The sequence below is a fragment of the Protopterus annectens genome, chromosome 6.part0 (genome assembly GCF_019279795.1).
Source record: "Protopterus annectens isolate FY-2018-M chromosome 6.part0, PAN1.0, whole genome shotgun sequence".
In the NCBI taxonomy this organism is placed as follows: Eukaryota; Metazoa; Chordata; order Ceratodontiformes; family Protopteridae; genus Protopterus; species Protopterus annectens.
In genome coordinates, this window is record NC_056737.1 from 1802154751 (window position 1) to 1802182222 (window position 27472).

Here is a 27472-nt window from a genome sequence, read left to right on the forward strand (position 1 = left end):
TTCATCTGTTAACCAGGTGGGCTAGGCCTCTAGGTACAACATCTTCTTTTTGGGGATGAAGCAGGACTACATTTTGCTTAAGAGACTTGCTTAGAAGAAACACTTTGCAAGTTAAGATTTAGATAATGGCTCAGACATATGTTCTGCAGCTCAGTAGCAGCTTGTTATCCTAGGTGACAAGATGTTCTATAACTATGTAGAAATACTGTTTAGAGTACCAGTTCTGTAAGTGAGAACAGGTCTGCATTCCTCACAGGAACATTACAACTACAGCTCTGTATATACTGCAGCTCATAAGACTGAAAACTTCCAAATCCCCAAACACCAAAAGCTGTAAAATAAGAAATAACATGCTAGATTTTATCTATATCCATCCATCCACAACCCCTTTTTTCCCATTTTTGCACATGAAGTTGGGGAGTTACTTCAACAGTGTCAATCATCTACAAGGTTTACACCACCAGGTGGCTAGCCCTGCCACATTAGTTCTTACACACTACACACTCATACTTATAGCCAATTTAGAGTGTCCAATCCGCCTACTGCATGTCTTTGGAATGTGGTAGGAAACTGGAGGAAGCCTACACAAACACAAGGAGGACATGGAGAATCTACATAGGAGGGACTCTAGCTGAGAATCAAACCATGGAGCCTCTTGCTGTGAGGCGACAGTACTGTCCACTGTGCCACTGTGCTGTCCTGCTATACTAATTATTAATTAGATTATTTTTTTGGCATACCCATGATTCTCTCTCCACTTGTACAACTATGTATTATTGGATGCTCTCTATGAAGATGCAGAAAGCATATACATTAACAAATAACTGAGTAATAGAGTCAGATATCTATGATGCTATTCTGCAATGAATTATACAGTCACAGTACATCAAGACACAAACCAACACATACGACAGAAAAGTAAAAAGAATAATCAAACTTTACATAAAGTTATATGTAGTTACATTTAGTCTATTTTCCAAAAAAGACTTACTTGTTGGCCTGGTGACCCTGGGGGTCCTCTTGCTCCAATCTGTCCCTGGAAATGAAAAAAAAAAAAAACTGTGAATTCATAGACAGCAAAATGAACTGAATGCATTCACTCATCACAGACTGAGAACATTAAACATACATTTTACTTGCACTTCAGTAGACGTGACGGTTTTAGTTATAATGATAAAATAAATTCTCTAAGTATATTCATGCAAGATTGCAATGACTGACAAGCTAATTTTTATCAAAGAATATTTATCAAGTCTAGTAGCCTAATACTGCTGTCAGTGCCCTGAAACTACTGTGAATGCAGTAGCAGTTTTCCTAGTAAGGTAGTGGATTAAGGAACACAGTAAGTTAATGAAGTTAAGTATTTATAGTGCCATGGTCATTCCGAAGAAAGGAGAGACCACTAAGGCTGTATAGTATTTGTTACTGTTTCAAATGTCATACATTTGGAAACCATCTGAGCTATGTCTCTCAAACAACCCTAAAAGGGCATCATTTAACTATGTACAGTTACTCAAAGATAAATATAATGCTGACCAAAACACGAGATCAGTAATTTCTGCAATTGCAGAAGAAAAAAAATCAGTGTACCCCACTTATCTCCACAGGGGTGGTCTTAACCAGTTATTGTTATGATGATGATGGTGGTGATAATGAGTATTATTATTATTATTATTATTATTATTATTATTATTATTATTACTACTTCCCCAAATTCTATACAAGAGGATAACATTTTGAATTATTGTTTGTTCCTTTGTTTTTATTTTAAGAGTTTCTAACATTGGTTATAGTTAATGTAGGGACAATATTGGTCAGTGTAATTTATTCAGGAAACAGCATGCATGACTTTCATCCCAAAATATTGAAAAGTTGTGGGTTCTCATCCCACACTGAGTGTTATGATTCATATTTTTTTGCTCCTGACACTGTAGTGCAGCATAAGAGGGGTTCTGAACTCTTGAGGTATCATCCTTTAGATTTATTTATTTATTTATTTATTTCCAGTTTGATGACCAGGAAAATCCACTGGGCCAAGCAGAGCCCATTTTCAGTGGAGGCCCAGGGAGGAAAGCTCCAAAAGCAGTTAAAAGAATATAACATAAGTACAGTATGAAATATACAATATACAAAAGCATAAACATACAATTTAAAATACAAATACAAAAACAGGGAGTGTACATTTAAAAACACAAATGTTAAAATATTGATAAAGTTAAAAGTAATACAGAGAATATAATTAAAAGTGTAAGTCATAAAGTGTTTATACAAGTTTAGTGTTTGTTCTAACAATAATGTTGGTGATCAAAGGTGATAGATGAAATTGAAGGGAGGTGTGAAAAAGACAGCAGTGTAATTTAGGTGGGAAGGGAGCAGGAACAATCCCAGTCTGAGGTAAAGTAAGAATGGAGGAGAGATTTGAAATTAGAGTGGTTGTGAGTACAGCAGAGGGAGGGGGCAGAGAATTCCAAAGTTTAACTAAGAACTGTGGTAGAAGTAATTGGCCTGGAGGGCATGGGGGTTTACGGATTTTAAGACGGTTTTGGTTTTCAGATCTAAGAGTACGACAGGGGAGTAAAGGGGTTTAGATAGATGAAAGGGAGGGGTAGGTGGAGGGTTAGAATATGAATTTGTGAGCAGTAATGAGTTGTATGAATTTCAGGTAATTAGGAAGCTCAAGCCAGTTTAGGGAGTGGAGGGAATGGCAGTGATGGGTAGAGTATTTGGACCCTGTAGCAAATTTACAGACTTTGTTAAAGCAGGCTTCCGGTTTGTTTTTTAGGCTAATTTGGAGATGAGTATGTAGAGGGGCACCATACATAAGACAGGAGAGCAGGTAGGAGGAAGTTAGAGTACGTCTGGTTGAAGTGGTTAGAACTTGATTTTGTCTCTACAGCAGACCTAGTTTTTAGTGGGTTTTTTTATATTATTTTGGATGTAGATATCGAATTTTAAATTTTCATCAATGGTAACTCCAAGTAGTTTAATGTGAGGTACAGTATTGATTAGAGTGTTATTCTGGCTTTTTATTGTAAAGGAGCTTTTTTCTATGGTGAAATTTCTTGAAAGAGAGAATATCATGATTTTTGTTTTGTTAGCATTGAGAGCAAGATGGTTGTTTAGCATCTAAGTTTTTGTTTTGGAGAAGGCTGTTTGGGTTTTTTGAAGGAGTTCGGAGGGAGAGTTTGCTGTACAGATGATTATGGAATCATCAGCATACTGGATCAGTGTTGCATTACCTATGGATTTGTGAAAGTTATTAAAGAAAATATTGAAAAGTAAGGGGTCAAGAATAGAGCCTTGGGGAATGCCGGAGGGATTGTTGAGAAAGGATGAAGTGGAATTTTTCCATTTATCAGTTTGTTGTCTATTGGAGAAATACCTTGTTAATCAGGATATGAAGGAAAGAGAGAAACCGAAGGAAGAAAGTTGAGATAAGAGAAGAGAATGTGAGACAGTGTCAAAGGCTTTGGAGAGATCTAAGTAAAGGGGGGATACGATTTTCCCAGAGTTGCAACAACGATTAATGGTGTCAAGAAAGGACAGAATAGCAGTGGTAGTGCAGTGGCCAGGTCTGAAGCCATGTTGTGTTGGGGTAAGAAGATGACTGTGTGTTAGGTATGGCAAGAATTGGTGATGAATGCACTTTTCGAGGATTTTAGAAGAGGTGAGAGAAAAGCTATAGGATGGAAGTTAGTAGTGTCTGTGTTATTGCCACCTTTGTGGAGAGGGCTGACAAAAACTTTCTTCCAGAGTGAGGGCACATAGGCTTCTTGGATGATACTGTTGATAAGAATGGAAATGGGGAGGGCAATGCTGTCGGCAGCCATTTTAAGGAAGGATGGAGCCAGATTATGAAGAATGTAGGAGCAAGGTTTTAGTTTAAGGAGGAGGTGTCAAACTGAAGTTCTGTTGCCACAGATGGTGGTTGGACAGGTGGATATAAGAGATCCAAAAGCATTTATCAAAAATAGAAGGAGAATTTCACCAGTTTCCTGGACAAATGTGCCTTGCCAATATGACTCCCACCTCATTATCCACTGAATATAACCCATACTAGTGGGACTAACTTGATAAATAAATTAATCAAGAAATACAAAAACAATTCTAATAACTCAGTGCAGATATGGATACAATGGCACACTGGTACAGTCAGGCACTGTAGCACAGCCTATGAATAATGAAATCGAACAAGGACAGCTCATCAAAACGTCAGTTCAATTACCCCACCCCCCAAAAAAAATGTTTACCATTTCCATCTGCTTTAATGCAGCTGTGGCTATGCCTCTATACCAACCTTAAATAGTATTACAAATCTAAATTAAATTAAAAATGAAATACAAAATTATTCAGTTTTATTGATAAACCATTTTTGAGAAATGTCTTATAAGACTCACATTGCACTTTGTATCTGTAACAAGCACATTGTTGCATAATTTTGTCTGCACACTATAAAAATGTCCATCTTAAAAAATACAGACAAGTAAATGTGAACCAGAATGTACTTTGTAAGATAATAGTACTACCACTAATAATAACAACAACAATAGTAAGACCCTTTTGTTAACCAGGTAGGCCCATTAGGCACATAGTCCCTTTTTAAGGGTCACCCGGGAGCAAAGTTTGGTTAAGAGACTTGCTCAATTTTAGGCAATATTGAAATGAGGGCTAAGGAAATCAAATCCTGTACCCCAGGTATTGGGAAATGAAACAGAACAAGAGACACTGTGTGGAATATCTTACTCTGCAAGAGGGTGTAGTTTTATTGGGGAAGATATACGCACACAAAATATTGAATAACAACCCAGTACTCTACACTAAGGTGTGAATAACAGTAAATATTTATAATGGAATTCAGTTCATAGGTTAGTAATAAGCTAACTGCCCTTGTGAGCCATTTTAAGCCTAGCCAATTATCCCTTGTGAAACTCAAACCCTGTACCTTGCGTTTGTAAGGCAAACAACTTAACCATTAGGCCACCCCAGTTGTGGCTTTAGAATATAATAGTGTTGTTGAATAATTATTACAGGTCTATAATTGTGACAATTTATTGGATAAAATGTTTGTTTTAAAATTGTGTGTACTCTTTATCTATTAATGTTATTTTAATAGAAAATTAGATGAATAAATGACATAGTGGCATTCAAACACAGAGATATTTACAGCAATATCCAGTTCAAAAGTATACAAAAAATAAGAATTCTAGGGACACTAGTGGAATACATAGGAAGGAGATACGGAAATTATTTGGAATAATTATATTAAATCACACGTCTCAAGCACATTTTATCAAATAGAGCATAACTGAACCAAATAGAGTCACACAAGTCTTTCCCTACCTACCACAGATCTGTCAATGGTAACTGTTTTTTTTAGGTGTCTAATATAGCTAGATCTGTACAGCATGCTTTATTAATGGTAAGACTGGATTATATAGTTTGATATTTTTAACATAATTGTGTGGATTCATAGACAAATGTTTCACACCTGTGCAAAGCTAAATGGTAAGAAAAAGGCAACATGAGGTGGCCCACAGCTAATACTATAAGTATCGGTGTCAGCACAGAATATACGTACTAAGCAGAGGACTGATAAGATGGCATAATAAAATACAAATGCCACGTCAGAGGGAAGAGCAATGCTAAGGTGACACAGACGATGAGTAATCCTAAGAAGACCATGTGACTGATGTGGCAGATGTAACCACCAAGGCAAGCTACAATAGCATAGTTCATTCATGTCTATAGGCATAGTATGGCATGTCACAGCTGTCACTAAAGATAGCCTACAGAGGAAGGAAAGTGGAATATAAGAAATCAGGAAACTACAGTGTAGCATTATAAAGAAAACACACAAGAATAATCATAAGGAATATATTAGAAGTGAATGCAAGGTTGTTTTTTTTTGGAGTAGAGAGCCCCAATTTCAATATATGAAGAACAAAGGCTGGTAGGGTAGGTAGAAGAAAATAATCAGGAAAGAGAAAGCAAAAGAAGAGAAAGCATTGGGAGCAAACAAACAAACAATGTATTCATACATTGGGTGGCATGCAGGCAAAAGATGAGGACCAAAAGTAGATGGACAGAAACTGAGAAAGGATGGACAACTGGTGATGGGGAGGGTTGCACTAAGAACAAGTTACCAGGATTGTGACAATGGTGTGGAGGAGGCATCAGGAATGAAACTGGGCAAGAGCCATGGCTAAATGCTAGGCAAGCCAGGAGGGCAACAGCCAGCAATCAGTCACCTCCAAAACTGATGTTATGGGCAGGTTGTTCTTCTAGTGGATTGGTGGTCCAGGTCTGCTGGACATGCAACATGACAAGTCATACCTAGGGGCAGTCATAGTCTATAGTGTTGAGGCAGGCACTCAGATTTCAACATGTCTCAGATAACATCAGCCTGCACAACTGATGCAAAGAGATAACAGAAGACCTTTCTGGCCACCATGAAAAGCTGAACCTACACATAACTTCCTGAGAAGTGGTCACTGAGGCTACTATAAATCAATCTGAGTCATGTTTAGCAGAATGAGCATGGTAAATCTCCCCTGCTGAGAGACAGACCTAGTTACCACTGGTGATAGGACCACAGGCATCTGCTGCCTCATGCTGAGGCTAGTGCTGGTGCTGTAAAGTCTCCAACATAACCTTAAAAGTGGAAGAAAAAGGAACACATTAATAATCAGTTATGGTACACATATAATGGCAGTGAAATAATGGAGTGCCACACATGGTTTATGCACAATGCTGTCTGGAGAGTCATTTCTGCCTCCTGTGATATGTGATCTGTTCCAATCTGACTCCTTGGCTATAAAAAGTGTACACACCCCTGTTAAAATGCCAGGTTTTTGTAATATAAAAAATGAGACCACAATAAATAATTTCAAAACTTTTCCCACCTTTAATGTGATCTATAACCTGTACAATTCAAATGAAAAACAAACAAATCTGTTAGGGGGGAGGAATAAAACAAATAAAAAAAATACAATAAGCTAGTTGCATAAGTGTGCACACCCTTAAACTAATACTTTGTTGAAGCACCTTTTGATTTAATTACAGCATTCAGTCTTCTTGGGTACACACCTGCCATCATAGATTCATAGGTAGGTACTAGGCTATCTTCCCAAGAGTCTAAGTAAGCCTAGCCAACAAAGTTCCCTGGCTTACGCCACCCAAGAAAGTTATTTTCCTTTGCCCCTGTTGAGCAGAGCCACAGAAGTGATCCCCGGGGTGTATTTTCTATTTCCCATCCACTCATCAAGATTTTTCTTGAAGAGAGCTAATGAGGAACTTTGCTTGACATAGACGGGTAGCTTGTTCCAGAGTATGGGAAGCCTCTGGGACAGAGATCTATCCCTCCAGCATGTTCTGTTTATTGTGGTGACAAGGTTTAGGTCCCTAGAGCATGTAGCTCAGAGGGACTGGGATTTCTTTAAGTGGAGCATGTCCAACAGCTCTGGGTTTGACATAGCTTTGTATGTTAAACAGATATCGCCTCTGAGTAGGTGATATGTGACGGAGTAAAGCTGGAGTTTTTTGAGACGGTCTGCGTAGGGCATCTGTTTGAGGCTAGTAATCCTCTTTGTGAGGTACTTCTGTGGCCTTTCCAGCTGCTGCAGATGTCTTGTGAGGTACATTCTAAAAGGGGCGTTGTACTCTATAATGGGTTTAATGAGTGTTGAGTAGAGGGGAACAATTACCTTTTTTTCCTGGATGAGAACCCTTTTGTGATGAGGTGTGCCACATAGAAGGATTTACTGACTACTGTGGTGATGTGATTATCAGAGGAGAGACTATGTCCACCTGGGTCCCAAGGTCTCTTATCACACATTCAGCATTAAGTTGACTGCCGCCTATGTGGTAGTTCATAGGTACAGAGTTTTTACCAAAGGGGATGACAATGTACCTTTTGGCATTGAACTTGAGGCCATGGCTCTGACACCAGGCATCTGTCTGAGTGAGGCCCTTCTGTAGGATGTCCACATAATTTGGGGACTCGACTATGGCAGTCATCTGCGAACTTCATTAGCCAAAGGCCTTCTGTGTTAGCCTGTACTTCAGAGAAGTAGATATCAAACAGGAGAGGTCCCAGGACTGAACCCTGTGGTACTCCACTTGTCACTGGCTTGAAGTCAGATTTGGAGTCTGTAACTTTTACAGTGTGGATTCTATCAGTGAGTCGGTTGGCAGCCCATCTTGTGATGTAGGGATTTATACCTAGTTTAGAGAGTTTAGCTATAATTCCAGAATGGGGGATGGTGTCGAAAGCCTTGGCGAGATCAAGATAGGCTGTGTGAACCACCTTACCCCTGTCTGCAGCTTTGGTGACTGCCTCAAAGAAGTCGATCAGGTTCAGCAGGCATGATCTGCCTTTCACAAACCCGAACTGAGTGGGGTCCAGAGTTTGGAGGTTACCAATGTCTTTGTTTATGAGTTCCATGATGATATGTTCCATGGCCTTACAGACCAGGCTTGTCAGGCTAATAGGGTGATAGTTACCAGGATCAGTGGTGGCTCCCCCTTTGTGTAGTGGGATAATTGTTGCTGTGCACCATTCAGTGGGCACAAAGGCAGTCGTGAGGCTATGATTGAACATGGTGCTTAGGTGGGGAGACAGTTCATTCTGAAGTTAGTGTAAAATGCAGCCTGGGATGTTGTCTGGTCCCATGGATGCTGTGTTTTTGGCTTTAGACAGTGCAGCTTTTACCTGAGTAGTTGTGATTACAGGGACTCTGCATTCTTCCTGTATAGATATGGGCCCTTTAGAGGGTGAGGGCAGGGTAAAGTTAGCACTGAACCTATCTGCCAGGATGTTGGCAATATCAGTTGGTTCTGTAATTTTCATGCCGCTGTGCTTTAACTCAGAGCAGGTCTGGGTGTTGCCATGAGATTCTTGACATAGGTATAGCATGCTTTGTGGTTGTCCCTACAATCAGTGGTAATTTTGTTTGTGTAGCTAGCTTTGGAGAATCTTATAAGGGATCTCAGCTTCTTACTGAGGCTGACCAGGGAGCTCCTCCACTCATGGAATTATACTCTCTTTTGCAACAGTTTCTTCCTTCTGTTGTAGAGTTTGTTTATGGCAGGGGACCACCAATCAATTGAAGAGGCTCTAATTAACCCTAAATAAAGTTCAGCTGTCCTAGTGGGATTTTCCTTTCATTTACTCAGTTGCCTGCTACAGCAAAAGCCATGGTTAACAGAGAGCTTACAAAGCATCAAAGGGATCTCATTGTTGAAAGTTATCAGTCAGGAGAAAGGTACAAAAAAATTTCCACAGCATTGGATATACCATGGAACACAGTGAAGACAGTCATCAAAAAGTGGAGAAAATATGGGACAACAGTGATGTTGCAAAGAACTGGACGTCCCTCCAAAATTGATGAAAAGACTAGACAAAAACTGGTCAGAGAGGCTGCCATGAGACCTACAGCAACACTGAAGGAACTGCAGGAATTTCTGGCAAGTAATGGTTATGTACTATATGTGACAACAATCTCCCGTATTCTCCATATGTCTGGACTATGGGGTGGGGTTGCAAGACGGAAGCCTTTTCTTACACAGAAAAACATCCAGGCCTAGCTAAAATTTGCAAAACAATACAAGTCTCCCAAAAGCATGTGGGAAAATGTGTTATGGTCTGATGAGACCAAGATTGAACTTTTTAGCCAAAATTCCAGTGGCAGTATCATGCTTTGGGGTTGCTTTTCTTCAGCTGGAACTGGGGCTTTAGTTAAGGTGGAGGGAATTATAAACCATTCCAAATACTAGTCACTTTTGAAGAAAACCTTCAACGTCTGCTAGAAAGTTGAAGGTGAAGAGGAATTTCACCTTTCAGCATGACAATGACCCCAAGCTCCCATCCAAACCAACAAAAGAATTGCTTCACTAGAAGAAAATTAAAGTTTGGAATGGCCCAGCCAAAGCCCAGACCTAAATCCAATAGAAAATCTGTGGGGTGGCCTGAAGATGGATGTGCACAAGAGATGCCCTCACAATCTGACAGATTTGGAGTGCTCTTGCAAGGAAGCATGGGCAAATATTACCAAGTCAAGATGTACCATGCTGATAGACTCCTACCCAAGAAGACTGAATGTTGTAATTAAATCAAAAGGTGCTTCAACAAAGTATTAGTTTAAGGGTGTGTACACGTATGCAACCAGATTATTGTACATTTTCTATTTTTTACATTTTTCCCGTAAAAGATTTGTTTGTTTTTCAATTGAATTGTACAAGTTATAGGTCACATTAAAGCTGGGAAACGTTTTGAAATGATTTATTGTGGTCTCATTTTTTATATCTCAAAAACCTTGCATTTAATCAGGGGTGTGTACACTTTTTATATGTGTATATGGGTTCCCTCCTGAATTTCAAATTCCCAACAACTCGAATTTCATATGGTTGAGACCATATCTTCGAAGTTTTAGAACTCTGAAATTCTGAGCGGAGATCTGCATACAGCACTGAATGGGAAATTCTCCCTTTTCCTCTCTGTAGTGTGATCTCGGAATTGGTATATTTAAATAGCCGGGGGGGTGCATGGGGGGCTTGTCCCCGTGCAAAAAAATTGAGGAACATGGTTTTCTGTTTCTTTTGGATTTTATGTTAGAGTTTCAAAGTTCTAAAACTTTGATCATATGGTCTCAACCATATGAAATTCAAAGTTTTTGGATTTCGAAATTCTGAAGTGATCTGTGTGTATATGTATATATACATATATATATATATATATATATATATATATATATATATATATATATATATATATATATATATATATATATATATACATATAGATATATATATAGATATAGATATATATATATATATATATAGATATATATATATATATATATATATATATATAGAGAGAGAGAGAGAGATATATATATATATATATATATATATATATATATATATATATATATATATATATATATATATATATATATATATATATATATATATACATATATATATAGATGTAGGACTTTTGATCGAAAGATCAAAAGTCCGAATCCATTACGGGCGAGCATACCTATACGAAAGTGCTTTTCACCAAAGAAGCACTATCGCGTAAGTATGACTGTTGCCGAGGTCGTACTATGGTGCGGATAAGGGAAAATTCCCTTTTCTTCAATGTAGTGCGATCTCGGAAGGAGAATATTTAAGTAGGGGGATGTGGGGGGCCTACATGGGGTGTGCAGGGGGGCTTGCCCCCCTGCAAAAATGTTAATTTAGTGTTTTTTTTTTTTTTTTGTGGAACACACTTTAATGAAAGTGCTTTTTCGATGAAAGCGCTTTCGTTAAAGTTTGTTCGGTGGGAATGGATTTGGACTTTTGATCTTTTGATCAATAGTCCTAGATCTATATATATATATATATATATATATATATATATATATATAGTATATATATATATATATATATATATATGTATATATATATATATATATATATATATATATATCTATATTTGTTTATATATATCTATATATATATATATATATATATGTATATATACACATATATCCATGTTCTCATCTAGCTTACACAGAGTGCCATCATACCACTGCAGCATGTGTTCAGAACAATACTTGTGCATGAAGGACAAATAAATCTTATGCTCCTTAGCATATCATGCAGCAGCCCTGCAGTTCTCAGTACCTGAGGAAAACTAGATTGCAACGCAGGTTCACTCAGGTAGTAATATGGAGTCTGTTGTGCAAGAACACACATTCAAACAACATGAGAAACACAACATAACAGCAATTGCAGCACTAACAAACCTTTGTAGTGCAATTCTGTGGCTCTAGTATTGAAGAAGGGCATAGCTTTGCTTTGTGAATAAAGAAGTTTTCTGGACGTTGGATTTTTTTCTGCTCTACAGATTCACACAGGCTGTGTCTGTAAACATACTAGACAAAAGCTTCCGTAGAGCAATACGAAGCATGACTATGACCAGCTGTGTTTGGTAGCATATTGCATTCTAAATGCTATTCAGAAACACTGGCACTAAAGTGACTCATTGTCATAATCACCAGCATTATGAGGCCCTTATTAGCATTATATAAAACTTGATTGCCTTTTAGTTTAAGACCACTAACAGATGAACATCTCTAGAATATAGCTATTTTTTTTACATAGTAATTGCTTGGAAGTGGATATAAAAGCATTTAAGTCAAAAAACATACCTGGTAATATATTTCAGTAGTGTAATCAAAACCTGTTTCATATGTGAGAGGAACATATCACAGTGCCTTGGTACTGTCATGTCCTGCTGTGGAGGTGTTGCAGTCCCCTCTGCACAAAGCACCTTAGGCAAAGCAAGGACACAAGTGACATCAAAACCCCTGTACACAGGATAACAATGCAGAACATTGTAAGCAGGAGTATGTAACAGGGGGTGCATACCACTATATGGGGCCAATAGGCAGATGCAAGAAGGGGATGCAGGAACCCATGCTAACTGTAGCAGACATTATATGGAGGTTCTGACAGCAGTATAGGAGTCTGATAACATGCTCAAGGATAGGGGAAATAGAGACAGTGGATGATTTTCACCGACTGTTTGACATACCCATTAACTTATATGTAATCTGCAGCTGTACAGGGCCTGCAATTAGTATTCAAAGAAGGAAATGACTGGAAAATGTCAGTACACTGGAAACTGATGTGACTAATGTAGGCCCTCTGTATGTGTAGCATTCACATCCTGAGCAAAAGTTCAATAGCCGGTTAGTGACCAGCTGTGTCAGAGAGCAGTGCAGGATGTGAATGCAATGGGCAGCCATAACTGGTCTATGCAAAAGGCGTGGGAAAAAGTAATGAATATAATACTAGCTGCAAAAGACAAGGCAGGGGACATTGCTAGGACATGTCTACCACAAGAGGTGTACCAGCAACACATAAATGGCTCACAGAGACAGAGAATTTCTTGCTGTCACTGTCTGGGAATGGTGGGCCAGCTGTCATATCCTTGATGTGGGAGCTGGACTAGCGATTGCCACTTGAGTGTCAGCCAGGGGCTTGCCAGGTTATAATGTGAGTAAATATATATATATTGGGCAGTGTACCATATGAGTGACTGGGCTGACTTATCAAGGAACTTTTGCATATCTGTCCTTTCAGGTACATATGGGTTGCAACTGCTACAATCCACATGTGAACATATATATGTCTCCATATGCTATAAACATGCAGTGTTGTCAACCACTTTGCATGTCATTGTGGGGTATAGATATATGTGAGTGTTGCCAGTAGTATCATGTTTATGATTCCACCAGAGGCACCAGTTGGTAGGGGGACCAGCATAACTGGATAACATATGCCTGATGTTAGCTGGTCTCCAATGAGTGAGGATAATGGCACTGTGCAGAAGGTAAAGTCTGATTATGCAGTAGCACTGACTGCAACACTGCAGAAAGACTCGTCCACATCATAAATGTCATAAGCCCTTGTGGAGTTACAAGCTTAATGCATAACATCATCAGTGCAGGTTGGTTCTTCAACACCTGTTATCCCTGTCTGGGCTCACCATAAGTTCCCAAGATGCACAAGCTTTACACCTGCATTGCCTCTGATGTGTGTATACCCACCACATGGAAAAAGTGGGAAGCTGTGGTGCTTGCATGACTCAAGATCGACTACTAATCATGGTGCAATACAGCATAAATCAACAAATCAATGAATCATGGAATCATAGCCTCACAGAATATGCAAGAATATTCAGTCCAAGAACCAAACATGTCTTACCTGCACCCACCGTCATCAAAATTCTCTTCCTTAAAGGAAGGTGATACAGGTTAAGCTAGGAGAGAATTTGTGGATACCAGTACAGTTTTCAAGGCTTATTTTAAAGGTAGTGAGGCTTTCACTCTGTTTGAGATGTATTTTTAACTTATTCCAGAGAAGGAGTATAGGTTGGAAGAAGAGTTTATGCCACCAATGTATCACCTTTACTTACTGGAGAAGATTTAGACATTTAGCGGAAAAGTAGCTAGGGTGGGGAAAGGAGGAGTCACCTGGGGCACAATGGGCATGGCCTGCATAATACTGATCAATTGGTGGTGCAATAACAGAATTTGTTTCTGTACTGCCAATACAGATATGAATCTTGATACTACTTTCATAGACTGCAGAACTGAAGCACTTAATTGCTTCAACTTCTGTATAGTGTAGGTTGTGCAATACACGTGCTACAAATGTAGCAAGCTACCTGCTACAGTTTCAAGAATAGAATTTTATTCTTCTCCTCAATAGCTGAGGAGCACAGAAGATTGGGAGAACAACAAACCTAGCAATCAGGAAAGAAGGACTTTTTTAATTTTTTCTTTGCTCCTCAGTAGAAGAACATAGAAGATCAGTGAAAATGATGGACCTGGTCCCTTGCATCTGAGGTGCACCAAATCAGGGAATGGCACTGGGCACTAGATGAGCCAACTGCAGTTCTGACCTTTAGTATTTATGTTTGCAGAGCAATTAATTTTATGGAGCTGTAGAAGTTCAAGGAGGTCTTGCTTTTCATGGCCTGAAATGTTAAATATAAATTTTCAGAAGTAGTAGGGATATGGTTTCAAGCCAGTCTTGGTAACATAGGGTCTTGAGGACTGTGATCTTTTTACATAAGATTCACTGGCATCTTTTGAAATGTGTGATGTTTTCGATGACTACATACCAAACAAGATATTATTCTGTTTAACTGGTCTGATTAGGGCTGAGTGCAACGGAATTAAACTTCTTTTGAAAAAGGATGAGATGCCTTAGGATATTAATTGTGCCCTATATAACAATTTTCTAACTATTGTTGAGACACAATAGTCAACGATCAGTGAATGTTATACATGGGTACCAAGATTTCTCATGATCAAATCAATCAGGATAAAGGTGTCATGTAAGTTATGGGTTGCAGAGCAGTTTTGCTTACCAAATGTGATCAGTTCTTCATTGTAGTGAAGTGATATTGGAAAATGAGTGAACAACAACACCCAACTACCAGTCATCAGCAGATTTAGTAAGCCATAGGTCCCACTTTGTAATATGAACTTTAGAGAAGTAAATACCAAATAGAAGACCCAGCATAAAGCTCTGAGGGGATACCTTCAGGTACCATCAGTGAACAATTTACTTTCAGAGGTGACGTCTGTTACTTCAGCTACATGGGTTCTGATGGACAACTGATTTACTAGCCACCTCACAATAGAAGGGTTTCTGTTTTTTAAACTTACTTACAATACCTGTACAAGGAGGCCTTTGTCAAATTGAGGTAGTCTGTGCAAACTGTATGGTGATGATCTACAGCTTTTATACCATTTACAATTAAGTTTACTTGGTTGAGTAGGCATGACATATCCTTGACAAAGCAAAACTGAGTCCAGAGAAATGAAGTTAGTAATGTTTTAGTTTATGAAGCATGCCATGATGTATTTTATGGCTTTGTAATTAGATTTATTAGAATGATGGGTCTATGGTTACTAGAGCCTAAGAGAGGGTCAGCTATGTGTAAGGACATTACAATGGCTGTTTTCTAAGCCTTTGCAATATGTCCTTTTGGGGAAGCTTAATATGTAGGAAGGCTCTGATAGAATGTATTTATAAGAAGGGATCCTCATGTATTATCTGGTCGCATGGATGTGGTTATTTTGTCCTTAGAAAGAGCTGTTAGGAGTTGTTTAATAGTCATTTTATGGGTGCCCTGGGACTCAGAGCTATGCAAAATGTCAGAGACTACAGCTGGTGCAAAATCTCTGCAAACTTTGTCAGCTAGTATTTTAGGAGTATCCATAGGGCCAGAATGGGTAATGATAAGAATTAAGAAGAAAACACACTGCTCCAATGCCACAACATTGTATTTTAATAAAAAAATGTAAGCGCTTTCATTTCCAGTGCTACAGAAACATCATCAGGCAAACAGATACACTACCTCACAGCCTTTCAATACCATAAAACATCACTTCCTTAAGGGATTAACCTCACTTCCTTGAGGGGGTGGGGCCCAAGTGCAAGGCATGTTATATAACATCTCACTTTCTAAGAAAGGTGTGGCCAAAATGCAAGATAAAAAGTTACAAAACATTTTGTTACCTTCATAAAATCCTAGTGCATTTTGAATACTAAAAGCTAAAAAACATATATACAAACATAGAAGTTAATGCCAATAATAAAATTGCATTAGTTGCTTTGTATATTAAAAAAATGCATGTCATTTCGCAATAAAAATCAAACAATACCTGCTTTCAACTTTAAAATAGGTCTGATCGATATGTACTCATTAAAGCCTGGGGGGAGGGGTAGTGGCATTTAAGGTTTTTTCTTCTTGCAGTGTCACTTTTCGCTCTTGGGCTTGGCTACTTGAATGTTGTGAATTAGCTCATATTATTGTTGAATGTAGTTTCTTAGTTTCCTGGCATAGTTAAGGAAGGGTTTGAAACTATCTTTAGCTTCAGCTTTTATTTTCAATGAATGCTTAACTTTGATCCTCCTAATGTGATAGTCAGTGATCCAGGCACCGATCTAGGCACATTCATACGCTACAAACAAAATTGTGGAGATTGTGGGCAGTTGCATATTATAACTGGGGCAATTTGGGTGGTTGCCCAGGGTCTACAGCTACAGGGAGACCCATAGGCAGTAGGGATTAAGTGAAATATGTTTTCTGCTTTGGTTACAAGAATATAGCACTGGTTAAGTTTTTTGACTTCCTCGGCTTCTCCAAAGGGAATATGAGCATAACATTTTTCACTGATTACCATGGTTTTGGTCATGTTCTGCCTTGGCCAATTCCCTTTTAATGGCTGTGAATCCAGTTAGGTTGGCAGAAGTTATTCAAAAAAGGAGAAGCTACAGCAAACTGTGATCGATACAATTAGACAAAATAAAATAAAAAATGAACAGCAGATATGTTCACAGATTTAATAGAATAAAACAAAAAAGCTTTCAGGTTTCCCCTTCTTCAGTGTATCTGCTGTTCATTTTTTATTTTATTTAGGTTGGCACAAGTGTCAGCCAATGCTATGGACGAGTAATGCTGAAGAGCCCACAATATTGAAATTATAATGCCAGTCGGTGTAAAATAATTGATTTCACATTTTTACACTGATTTTTTTTAATTAAAATATTTTTGACATTGTTTCCGTGGTGTTAAATTAAAAAGCCATAGCTGATAAGTATACATTTAAAATCATTAGAAAGGTGAAACCAAAAGAACACATGCATTATGCATTATCAAGAAATAAAGTTTGTATAGGACCCAGGGTTTGAAAACTGTCAGCTGAGGCGTAAGGTACACCTAATCATCCACTGAAGTGATGCTCCATGGCTTGTGTAAAGAAATGGGATGTCTGCACAGTGACATCAATGTATAAGGACAGCGTGATTTGGACTAGCAGTTGAAATTAAATGTCAGTACTGTCCCAAGACTTAATGATTTTGTGACTATTAGATGCATCTTAAAATTAAATCATAAAACACAAGGCAATTATTCACATCATATAATTATTATTTGTTTGCATGAGTAGATGTGTATCTAGTTTTGAAAATACTTTAGTAAAAAATGATGACTTCCCCTATTTTGGGAGGGGGAAGTGGTCTACCCCAGTGCAGTACTTGACACCTACTGGAGCAAGAGAGAGGTATAGAGCATGTGGCATTGTGGGATGGAGATGTGTGCTTGGCTTTTCCAAGCAGTTTCCATGCAGCATCCTTCATGGAGTGGGAGAGGGGAAAACATACATCCATAGGAGAAGGCATTGCAGACATTCACATCAATTATGCTATGCCAAAAAAAGAAAAATATATCTGATGTCTGCCAGGATGGTGGCTACACTATGAACAGCTGTCCACCTGGTCACAGGTAAAAAATGGAAATAGCAGCTAGATAGTCAACAGGATCACGAGACAGGACAAAAGGATAAAAAGTACAAAAGCAAGCAACAATGAAATAATAAAGAAAAAAAAAGAAAATATATAAATACAAGTAAGTTTCTTACAGATGCTCCATGCATAAATCCCATTTGAGATCTGACTCCTGATTTGTCATCAAGCATTCCAGCTGCAAATGGCTACAAAAGAAAAAAAAGCACATGTAAGTGAAGTAAAACTTTACTGGTGACAAGTGCTGCATCTGAATTCTATGTTCAGCTTTCTGTATGTAAATTTATTTTTTCTACTGCATAAACGTAATCAAGTATGCATTAATCTTGGCAATGCTAGTGCAGTCCACTCCCTGTCTGTTATATGCAATACATGAGGTAAAACATTTCAGTATTTATTACTCTCCTGCCCCATCTACTATAAGCAAGTATAGCCAAATACATGGCTCACTACTAAAATAATGGCATTTAAATTGCCAAGTGCCAATACACACCAAAAAAAAGATTAGAATTCAGGAGAAGAGTGAATATCAAACATCACTCATCTCCTAAAAACTTCTTTTTTGCAGGAAAGCAACCCACTGCACCCCTGACCTTATAAATACCAACCCGAGACTGCCATACCTTGGAGAAAATGGAATATTCTGAGAAATGGCAATTTCGGACTTGGAATATATGTGTGGATATTCAGCCATTCTGTTTCAGCATTATAAGGGTCACTATAGTGGGTCCTGACATTTCAAACAGTTACCCAGTGATTCTTTACTGATTTGTAAATATACTCCTTTTTGACGTATGTAATTAAAAGGAAAACATAAATGAATGCTGCATTATAAAAGAGGAAATCATAAGAACATTTTTGATTAGGTATGTGACAACAGTGAAAAATCTACTTCTAATAAAACTATGCATTTTATCCATCTGATGAAACTGACTTCTTGATGCATTATGAGGTTCTTTGAAATTATTGTTATAAAACAAAACAGTGAGTTCTGTCTTATTCCTTATTCAGACAGTTTTGCATTACATCGGATATCAAACAATGCTTCCATTTTTAGCAAAACATAAGTGATTCTCACATTTAGAGTGCATACGTTATTGAGATCTAAGCACCTGTGCACCTAAATCTTTCTTAACTCCCTGTGACTACTTCCATTCATTCATCATGGTCTCCTATAGACAGTTTGGACCACTTAACTTTGAGTTCTCAGATATGCAAAAGACAGAGTGAGAAGAGACATGGATATCTATCACAGAAATCACTGTCTCTTAACTTTCTCTTCCCTAACCCTGCAGAAATTACTCCATTATGATATCTGTTCAGCTGCAGACTCAGAACCTATTTTATATTGCCTAGAATGCCATGCCATTTAGTACTGTTCAGTGACCTGATCCTTTAGAACCTCACAACTACTGTAAGTTCCCCACTGTCCATGATTGTAGGTGTGTTTTCTGAGCCAGTCCATAAAGAGCTATACGTTGACTGTGTGCTGCATACTATGTACAGACTCATAAACCTATTGGTCAGTAACTGCTCAAGTTATAAGACTTAAGCATTCTCAGGTTAGCACCATATGAGGGTGCTGTTGCCTGTCCACTGGTTCTTTTAGATTGCAGAGAACATGACTGCATCTTTTTGTGTGTACAATGTTAGTCAGCTTCCTTTCAAGTCAGTAGTTCAGGCACCAACCTGCCAGTATCACACTAGCCCAAGCAGCACTGCAGTCATTTACTGATTTATGTAAGTAGCCCCAGCTGAAGTGACATCCATCTACAAAGATGTTAACCTTGTGGTGTGGAATCCAGACATCTCATAACTCTAGTTCCTCCATTGTACTATGCATCCATTTACTATAAGCTTGCTTAAGATTACTACATAAAGTGGAACAATAACTACATGCCCATTAGCTGGACTGACAGGGGATTACAATAAGGGTGCTTTTGGTGACCATGCTGGACCCACAACTCCAATGAGACCCCTGAGTACCACAAGAAAGGAAGGACATTACAGTTGCTTTAAACTGCAACATTAATTTTTATTTTTTTTTTTTTGCTGGTTGTCTTACTTTTGTTCTTCTTTTTAAATAAACATATTTCATGCCCTTTCACATGAGGAAATATAAAAATAAAGTCCCAAAACTCCAATAAAATAAATAAAATCCCACACTTCCATAACAATTAAATAAAAAGAAGCCTAGAACACAAGACAAGATGCTTAATAGGCACTATCATTCAATATCAGTACTTATTAATACAGTGGAGAAAAGACCAGAATGTTTATTTTTCTGACGAAGTGCAAAATAACTCATGGAGTTCTAAAGTACTATCATTTCAAGATGGATAATTAGTCAGGAAAAATGTTAAAAGCATTGCATTGTGGGAAAGCAAAAACAGTGGGCTTGTCAAGTTTAAAAAGCTGATAACGTTGTCATCATTTATGCCCTCGATGACCTCTTTGAGTACATCAGACAGATGTAACAGACATGATGTAGCATTAACAACTCACACAGGTCTGTTGCACACAGCCAGGATATCACTAATGTCCATTTAGAAAAGGTCCATGATAACATGTTGGCCTACTTTACAGATGAAGAGTCAGAATGCATGTATTGGGTGTTGTTCCCCCACCAAACTCACATGGACGCATGTTGAAAACACCCTTTCTACAGGAACATAGTCTATGCAGATGGTGTGTTGAAGTGTGTATTCAACCATGACAAGAAGGTGTGCATGTTGAAAACACCCTTCTACAGGAACATAGTCCATGTGGAGGGTGTTTTGAAGTGTGTATTCAACCATGTCTGGAAGGTGTATGTGATGAGTCACGTGATAGGCGATCTGTGATGTTGTCACAGTCCATTGATTCTGTGAGATAGGTGGGGATGAAAGCAAGACAGTGCACACAGGCTATCCTCAACTGGCTTAGGGTTTGAACACAATCCCTTATGCAGGGATCATTGAGAAACTCTCCCAACTGGGGATTAAAGCTCATGTCACTACATGGGTAACCAATTGGCTCACTAACAGAACACATACTGTGAAAGTTGGTGATTCAACCTGTACCAGCAGAGCTGTCACCATTGGCATACCCCAGGGAAATGTTTTTGGCCCTTTAGTGCTTGGAGTCTAATTCTTGACAGTTCAGGCTAATGTATACAACCTTTAGGTTCATAGGTACATAGGTTCATACTAGGCTATCTGCCCTAGGGCATTTATAAGCCTAGCCAGAATGTATTTGGCTTTCGCCACCCATTTTAAATTTATTTTGCTATGCCCTTTTTCGAGGTTAGTATACTGTGCCTCTGTCTAACAGTGACACAGAAATGATACCCGGGGTAAACCTACGATCTCCCATCCACTCATCAAGATTCCTCTTGAAGAGAGTCAATGAGGGACTCTGCCTAACCTGGACTGGGATTTTATTCCAGAGTGAAGGGAGCCTCTGGGTTATGAATCTGTCCCTCCAGCATGTCCTATTTATTTCAGTGCTGAGGTTCAAGTCTCTCGAGCGCATAGCTCGATGGGATTTGGATTTTCTGAGGTGCAGCATGTCCATTAATTCCGGGTTGGACATGGCTTTATACGTCAGGCACAGATCGCCTCTGAACAGGTGGTATGCCACTGAGTAGAGCTGGCGTTTCTTTAACTGGGCAGTATATGGCATCTGTTTGAGCCCTTTGATCCTCTTGGTGAGGTACTTTTGGCGTCTTTCCGGTTGCTGCAGGTGTCTGGTAAGGTACATCCCAAAAGGGGCATTGTACTCAATTATGGGCCTGATGAGGGATGAGTAAAGAGGCACAATGACGTCCCCTGATCTAGATGTGAATCTCTTCATGATTAGGTGGGCTATATAAAATGTTTTTCTAACCACTTTGGCCACGTGGTTGTCAAATGAGAGATTGCTATCAACTTGGGTCCCCAGGTCCCTAATTACTTCTTCTGTACTTAATGGATTACCACTTATGTGGTAATTTGTGGGCACTTTGTTTTTGCCAAAGGGGATGACTATACACTTTTTGGCATTTAGCTTGAGGCCATGGCTCTGGCACCAGTTGTCTGTTTCTATGAGGCCCTTTTGCAGGATGCTTGTGTCGGCTGGAGAGTCGATTATGGTGCCCAGTTTGCAGTCATCTGCGAACTTGGTCAGCCACAGTCCTTCTGTGTTGGCCTGTACCTCCGAGAAATATATACCAAACAAGAGAGGTCCCAGGACTGAGACTTGTGGGACACCACTTGTAACTGGTTTGGAGTCTGACATGGCTCCAGCAATTCTAACCATGTGGGTTCTGTCCTTGAGCCAGTTTGCAATCCATCTAGTGACATAGGGGTTTATATTTAAGCTGGTGAGCTTATCTATAATGCCCGAGTGGGGTATTGTATCGAAGGCTTTTGCGAGGTCCAGGTAGGCTGTGTGGAACACCTTCCCCTCGTCAATGGCCTTGGTGACTGTTTCAAAGAAATCAACCAGGTTTAAGAGGCAGGATCTGCCCTTAACAAAGCTGAACTGGGTAGGATCCAGTGTTTGTAGGTCCCCATTATCTTTATTTATGAGGTCCATGATGATCCTTTCCATAGCTTTGCAGACCAAGCTAGTCAGGCTTATGGGGCGATAGTTTCCAGGATCCGTTGAGGCACCACTTTTATGGAGAGGGACCACTGTTGCTGTACACCACTCTTTGGGCACATATCCTGTAGTAAGGCTGAGATTAAACAGTAGTTTTATGTTTGGGTTTAGCTCTTCTTGGAGTTCATGTAGGACGCAGCCTGGAACACCGTCTGGTCCCATTGATGCTGTGTTTTTTGCTTTGGAGAGGGCGGCTCTTACCTGAGCATCTGAGATGTCAGGGGGGCAGCACTCTGCTGGGATAGATATTTGCCCTTTTGGTGGGGAGGGGGGGGAGAAGTTTGCGCTGAACCTGTCAGCTAGGATGTTGGCAATGTCTGTGGGTTCGTGTATTTTTTGTCATTTTGGACTAATTCTGAGCATATCTGGGAATTACCACCCAGGTTCCTAACATAACTAAAGAAAGCCTTGTGATTATCCTTAGTGTCCTGTGCAATTTTTCTCTCGAAGCTGGCCTTAGACAATGTTATGTGTGCCCGTAGTTTTTTGCTAATACTGATCAGTGATGCCTTCCCTTTTTGGGATTTTGCTCTATCATTTAGTAGCTTCCTCCTTCTATTGTATAGTTTGTTTATGGCTGGGGTCCACCAGACAGGACGTCTGCCTTTGGAGGATTGGGTCTTGGTTTTATTTGGGATCGCATGATCCATGCATTCCTGAAGGTGTTCATAGAATGTGTTTATGAAGGATTCTGCGGTCTGGGCCATATTTTCCACAGGCCCGGGGGCTTTGAAGGATTCCACCTCAGTTTTGAGGAGTGTGAAATTTGCTTTAGAGAAGTTTTTCACTGTGGTTTTCTGGGCAGGGGGTGGGGTTGGGATGTGAATATCCAGTGAGATTAGTTTATGGTCTGATCTTACCAGCGAGGGATACACTTCTGGTCTGGAGCATAGAGTCCCCATGTTGGTGATCATTAGGTCCAGTATGTTTTCCCCTCTTGTGGGAGTGGTAACAAGTTGTTCCATAGCATTTGAGTTTATAAATTCTAGGAACCTTTGGGCTAGGGTGTTGGAGCTAGAGTAATGCTCCCAGTCTATGTTTGGATAGTTGAAGTCACCCAATATAATGGTGTTTGGAGAGACCTTCATATTTTCCAGTGTTCTCAGGAAGGCCGAGTGGGGTTCCTGGGTTTGGGAGGGTGGTCTGTAGCAGGCTATAAACTGGAAGGCAGTTTTACCCACTGTTAGTTGCACATGGATAGTCTCTGATGCTTCCTGCTTTGCTACCAACCTGGAGGTGTGGGTATCTTTGATGAATGTCGATACTCCCCCTCCTTTTGTGGTCCGGTGCAAGTTTTGGGGCCGAAAAGCATGGTATGAGGTATAACCTGGTAGTGCTGGGGTGCTCTCCGGAGCCCTGAACCAGGTTTCTGTTACTGCACAGATATCGATGTTCTCCATGCTAAGGAGAGTTTCGAGTGCATGCATCTTGAGGTTTAAACTTCTGGCGTTGAGTAGCATTATTCTTAGTTTCTTATCCCTTGTGATACCTATGGAGGTGGGTTTGTCTTTTGAGCCTTGCCTAAAAAAGGCACTATGGGGGTAGCAAGAGCCTTTGCCAATATCCGAAAGCCCAGGGGTGACAGGTGCAAGCCGTCCCTAGCGATGCAGCATGGCTTGTCGAGCATATCATCCCAAGCTGACAGGCATTGGATCCCCTTTGAATGACACCAGTACTTAAGCCAATTATTGAAATTGATCATCTTGTCTTCATATTGTGGCATCATTCTTGGTGAGGGTAAGATGCTACTCAAGGTCAGGGTCATACCGGCCTGGGCTACATGCTCAGAGAGCTCCTTTATGTCTCTTTTCATGTAGTCCAGGGAGGTACGTCTCAGGTCATTCACACCAGCATGGACAATGACTGAGTCATATTTGTACTTGCCTTGGAGTGACCTGAGTGCTTGTGTTATGTGGCGGATCCTAGCGCCCGACAGGCTGTTCACCGTGACCCTCTCCTTGTTCAGCCTGGTGAGCGGGACGTCAGTGTGCCTGACGATAGAGTCACTTATTACAAGTGTATCAGGTGTGTTGTTTAGTCTTAAGGGCTGTGACTGTTCGGCACACTGGCTTTGTGAGATATGTGTTGCACGTGTTTTGTTTTGGGGTAGCAGCTGCTTGGGTGTCTGCTTTGGAGGTCTCTGCTGCTTTGGCAGATCTTTATTTAGAGCCTCCGAGTATGTTTTTGTGTGATTATGTGTTTGGTTTGCTGTCGTGGTAGGTCTATGTGAGACTGGGATTGTAGTGAGTGTGGTTTCCTTCTCCTCCTGACTGGTTATGCCAGTACTGAGTTGAGAGAGCTTAGCCTCCAGTTTGGCTATATGGTTGCATCTCTCACATGTGTTGGAATTTGTTGGGAGGAGGAGAGGGTTGTCTGTGTACATGAGGCAGTTGTAACACTGCCTCAATATTCCCAGATTCACCAGCTGGACCGGAGAGGAGATTGACAACTGACCTTTGGACATGCTAGAATAATATTGGGAATTCCTTAATAATTGAACACCAGGGCCAGTGGGGAGTGAGGGTGTAGTGCTTTTAATTTTTAGTGCTGACTTATATATAATTGCTTTAGTGAGCAAGTGCCAGGTAACTTAAGTGTAATGTGTTACAGGTAACTTAAATGCAAAAATGACAAACAGTAACTTTCTTTCAAGTGAAAAAAGGAAATAAGTACAGTAAGCAATGCAGATATCACTAGTGATCCACAGAAGTGCTGAGAAGCCGCGTATTAGGTGGAATTAGCGTTCCAGGGAAATAACAAGCAAACAAACAACAAGCATATAAACAAAGCTAGATTCAGCAGGCCTGGATCTAGTCTATGCTATAGCAAACAAGGTGTACCAATTTCAGTAAGATACAATTCAAATATTTAGGCACTATAAACCTTCAACCAGAAATTCTCAGCTCAGAAAGGCAGAGTCCAGCCTCTTCTCCCACAAGAGTGCAGACCACAAACCTTCTTAATGTAAAATAACTGGCCTGAAAGCCCAAGTGCTTAAACCAGAACTAATACACTTTAAGAATAACAGACACTGGGCTCTCAATCAGCAGTTCCCAACTTAGAAGGATGAAAGCTACCTGTCCTGCCACCACAGTGCATGCCACAAACCTTCCTAATGTAAAACAACTGGTCTGAAGCCCAAGTGCTTAATCCAAAAGACTTAGAATGATAGCTACACTTTAATCAAGTTACTACCAAGCAGTAATAAATACAATTGAATACTTTAGAGAATGCCTGGATTAGTGCTCAAGTTACACAAACAAAGCTAGATCCAGCAGGCCTGAATCCAGTCTATGCCACAGCAAACAAGGTGCACCAACTTCAGTAAGAAGCAGTTCAGATATGCATGCACTATAAGCCTTCAACCAGAAATTCCCAGCTCAGAAGGGCAGAGTCCAGCCTCTCCTCCCACAAGAGTGCAGACCACGAACCCTCTTAATGTAAAATTACTGGCCTGAAAGCCCAAGTGCTTAAACCAGAATTAATACACTTTTAGAATAACAGACACTGAGCCCTCAATCAGCAGTTCCCAACCTAGAAGGATGTAAGCTACCTATTCTGCCACTACAGTGCAGACCACAAACCCTCTCAGTGCAAAACAACTGGTCCGAAGCCCAAGTGTTTAAACCAAAAGGCTTAGAATGAGTTACACCAAGCAGTAATAAATACAACTGAGTACTTTTAAGATGATGCAAAAGTAAAAAAAGTAGGTAGAAACACAACTACAGTAAAAGCAGATGACATTTTTTTTTTTTTCTGAACAAGTGCTGAGATCAAAGAAACAGATTTGAGTGCTGAAACTAGAAAACCGGCTAGTTATAAGAAAAAAAAATTAAGCTAGAAGGCTTCCATCCAACACAGAAGGGCTTGGGGGCTCAGAAGCCTACTTAACAGGAAAGGCAGGAAACAAGCTTACATTTTTTTTTCTGTTTCCCAGATGCTCTCTTTGTACACAGTAGGAGTGCCTGAAATCAGAATATGATCTCACTGCACTCAGTTGAGTGAGCAAATGAGATGGGCCCAGAAGGAGTATCCAAACACACATTTACAAGAGGGGCGGGCAGTTGCAAGGCCACTAAGATTAACACCAAAACAAAAACAGGGAGGGTGGGTAGGACTAACTGAAGAGCAGAGTCAAAACTTCCAGTTCAGTTAATATTCCTTCCACACAGCTAAAATCAATTTAAATACTGTATTTATTTGAAAAAAAAAGAGCAGATAAAGGTACTTAAATTCTCTTATACGTCCAGTTGAATACAGCAGGTTCTTAGCCAGCCAAAGCTGAGGTTTTTAAGCAGAAAATATTTCACACTGTACCACTTAAATAGGCAAGGACAGGAAATCAAAGAATGTGACTACCCCCACACCTGTAATTACTAGCAAATAACAAAATTCAGCAAACACTGACTAACTTCCAGTTCAGTTAATATTCCTTCCACACAGTTAAAATCAATTTAAATACTGTATTTTTTTGGAAAAAAAAGAGCAGATAAGGGTACTTAAATTCTCTTATATGTCCAGTTGAATACAGCAGGTTCTTAGCCGGCCAAAGCTGAGGTTTTTAAGCAGAAAATATTTCACACTGTACCACTTAAATAGGCAAGGACAGGAAATCAAAGAATGTGACTACCCCCACACCTGTAATTACTAGCAAATAACAAAATTCAGCAAACACTGACTAACTTCCAGTTCAGTTAATATTCCTTCCACACAGTTAAAATCAATTTAAATAATGTATTTGTTTAAAAAAAGAGCAGATAAAGGTACTTAAATTCTCTTATACGTCCAGTTGAATACAGCAGGTTCTTAGCCGGCCAAAGCTGAGGTTTTTAAGCAGAAAATATTTCACACTGTACCACTTAAATAGGCAAGGACAGGAAATCAAAGAATGTGACTACCCCCACACCTGTAATTACTAGCAAACAACAAAATTCAGCAAACACTGACTAACTTCCAGTTCAGTTAATATTCCTTC

General features: G+C 39.6%; 1 protein-coding gene across 1 annotated transcript in view; it reads right to left on the bottom strand.

The window, feature by feature from the left end:
- Nucleotides 1-27472, bottom strand: part of COL5A2 (collagen type V alpha 2 chain) — a 738909-nt gene that overhangs the window by 390445 nt on the left and 320992 nt on the right. The window contains exons 8-9 of the mRNA XM_044075160.1: nucleotides 17991-18062; nucleotides 992-1036 (exon numbers count right to left, since the gene is read on the bottom strand). Coding sequence (XP_043931095.1) covers nucleotides 992-1036; nucleotides 17991-18062 — 117 coding nt within the window. The remainder of the gene's footprint in view (nucleotides 1-991; nucleotides 1037-17990; nucleotides 18063-27472) is intronic.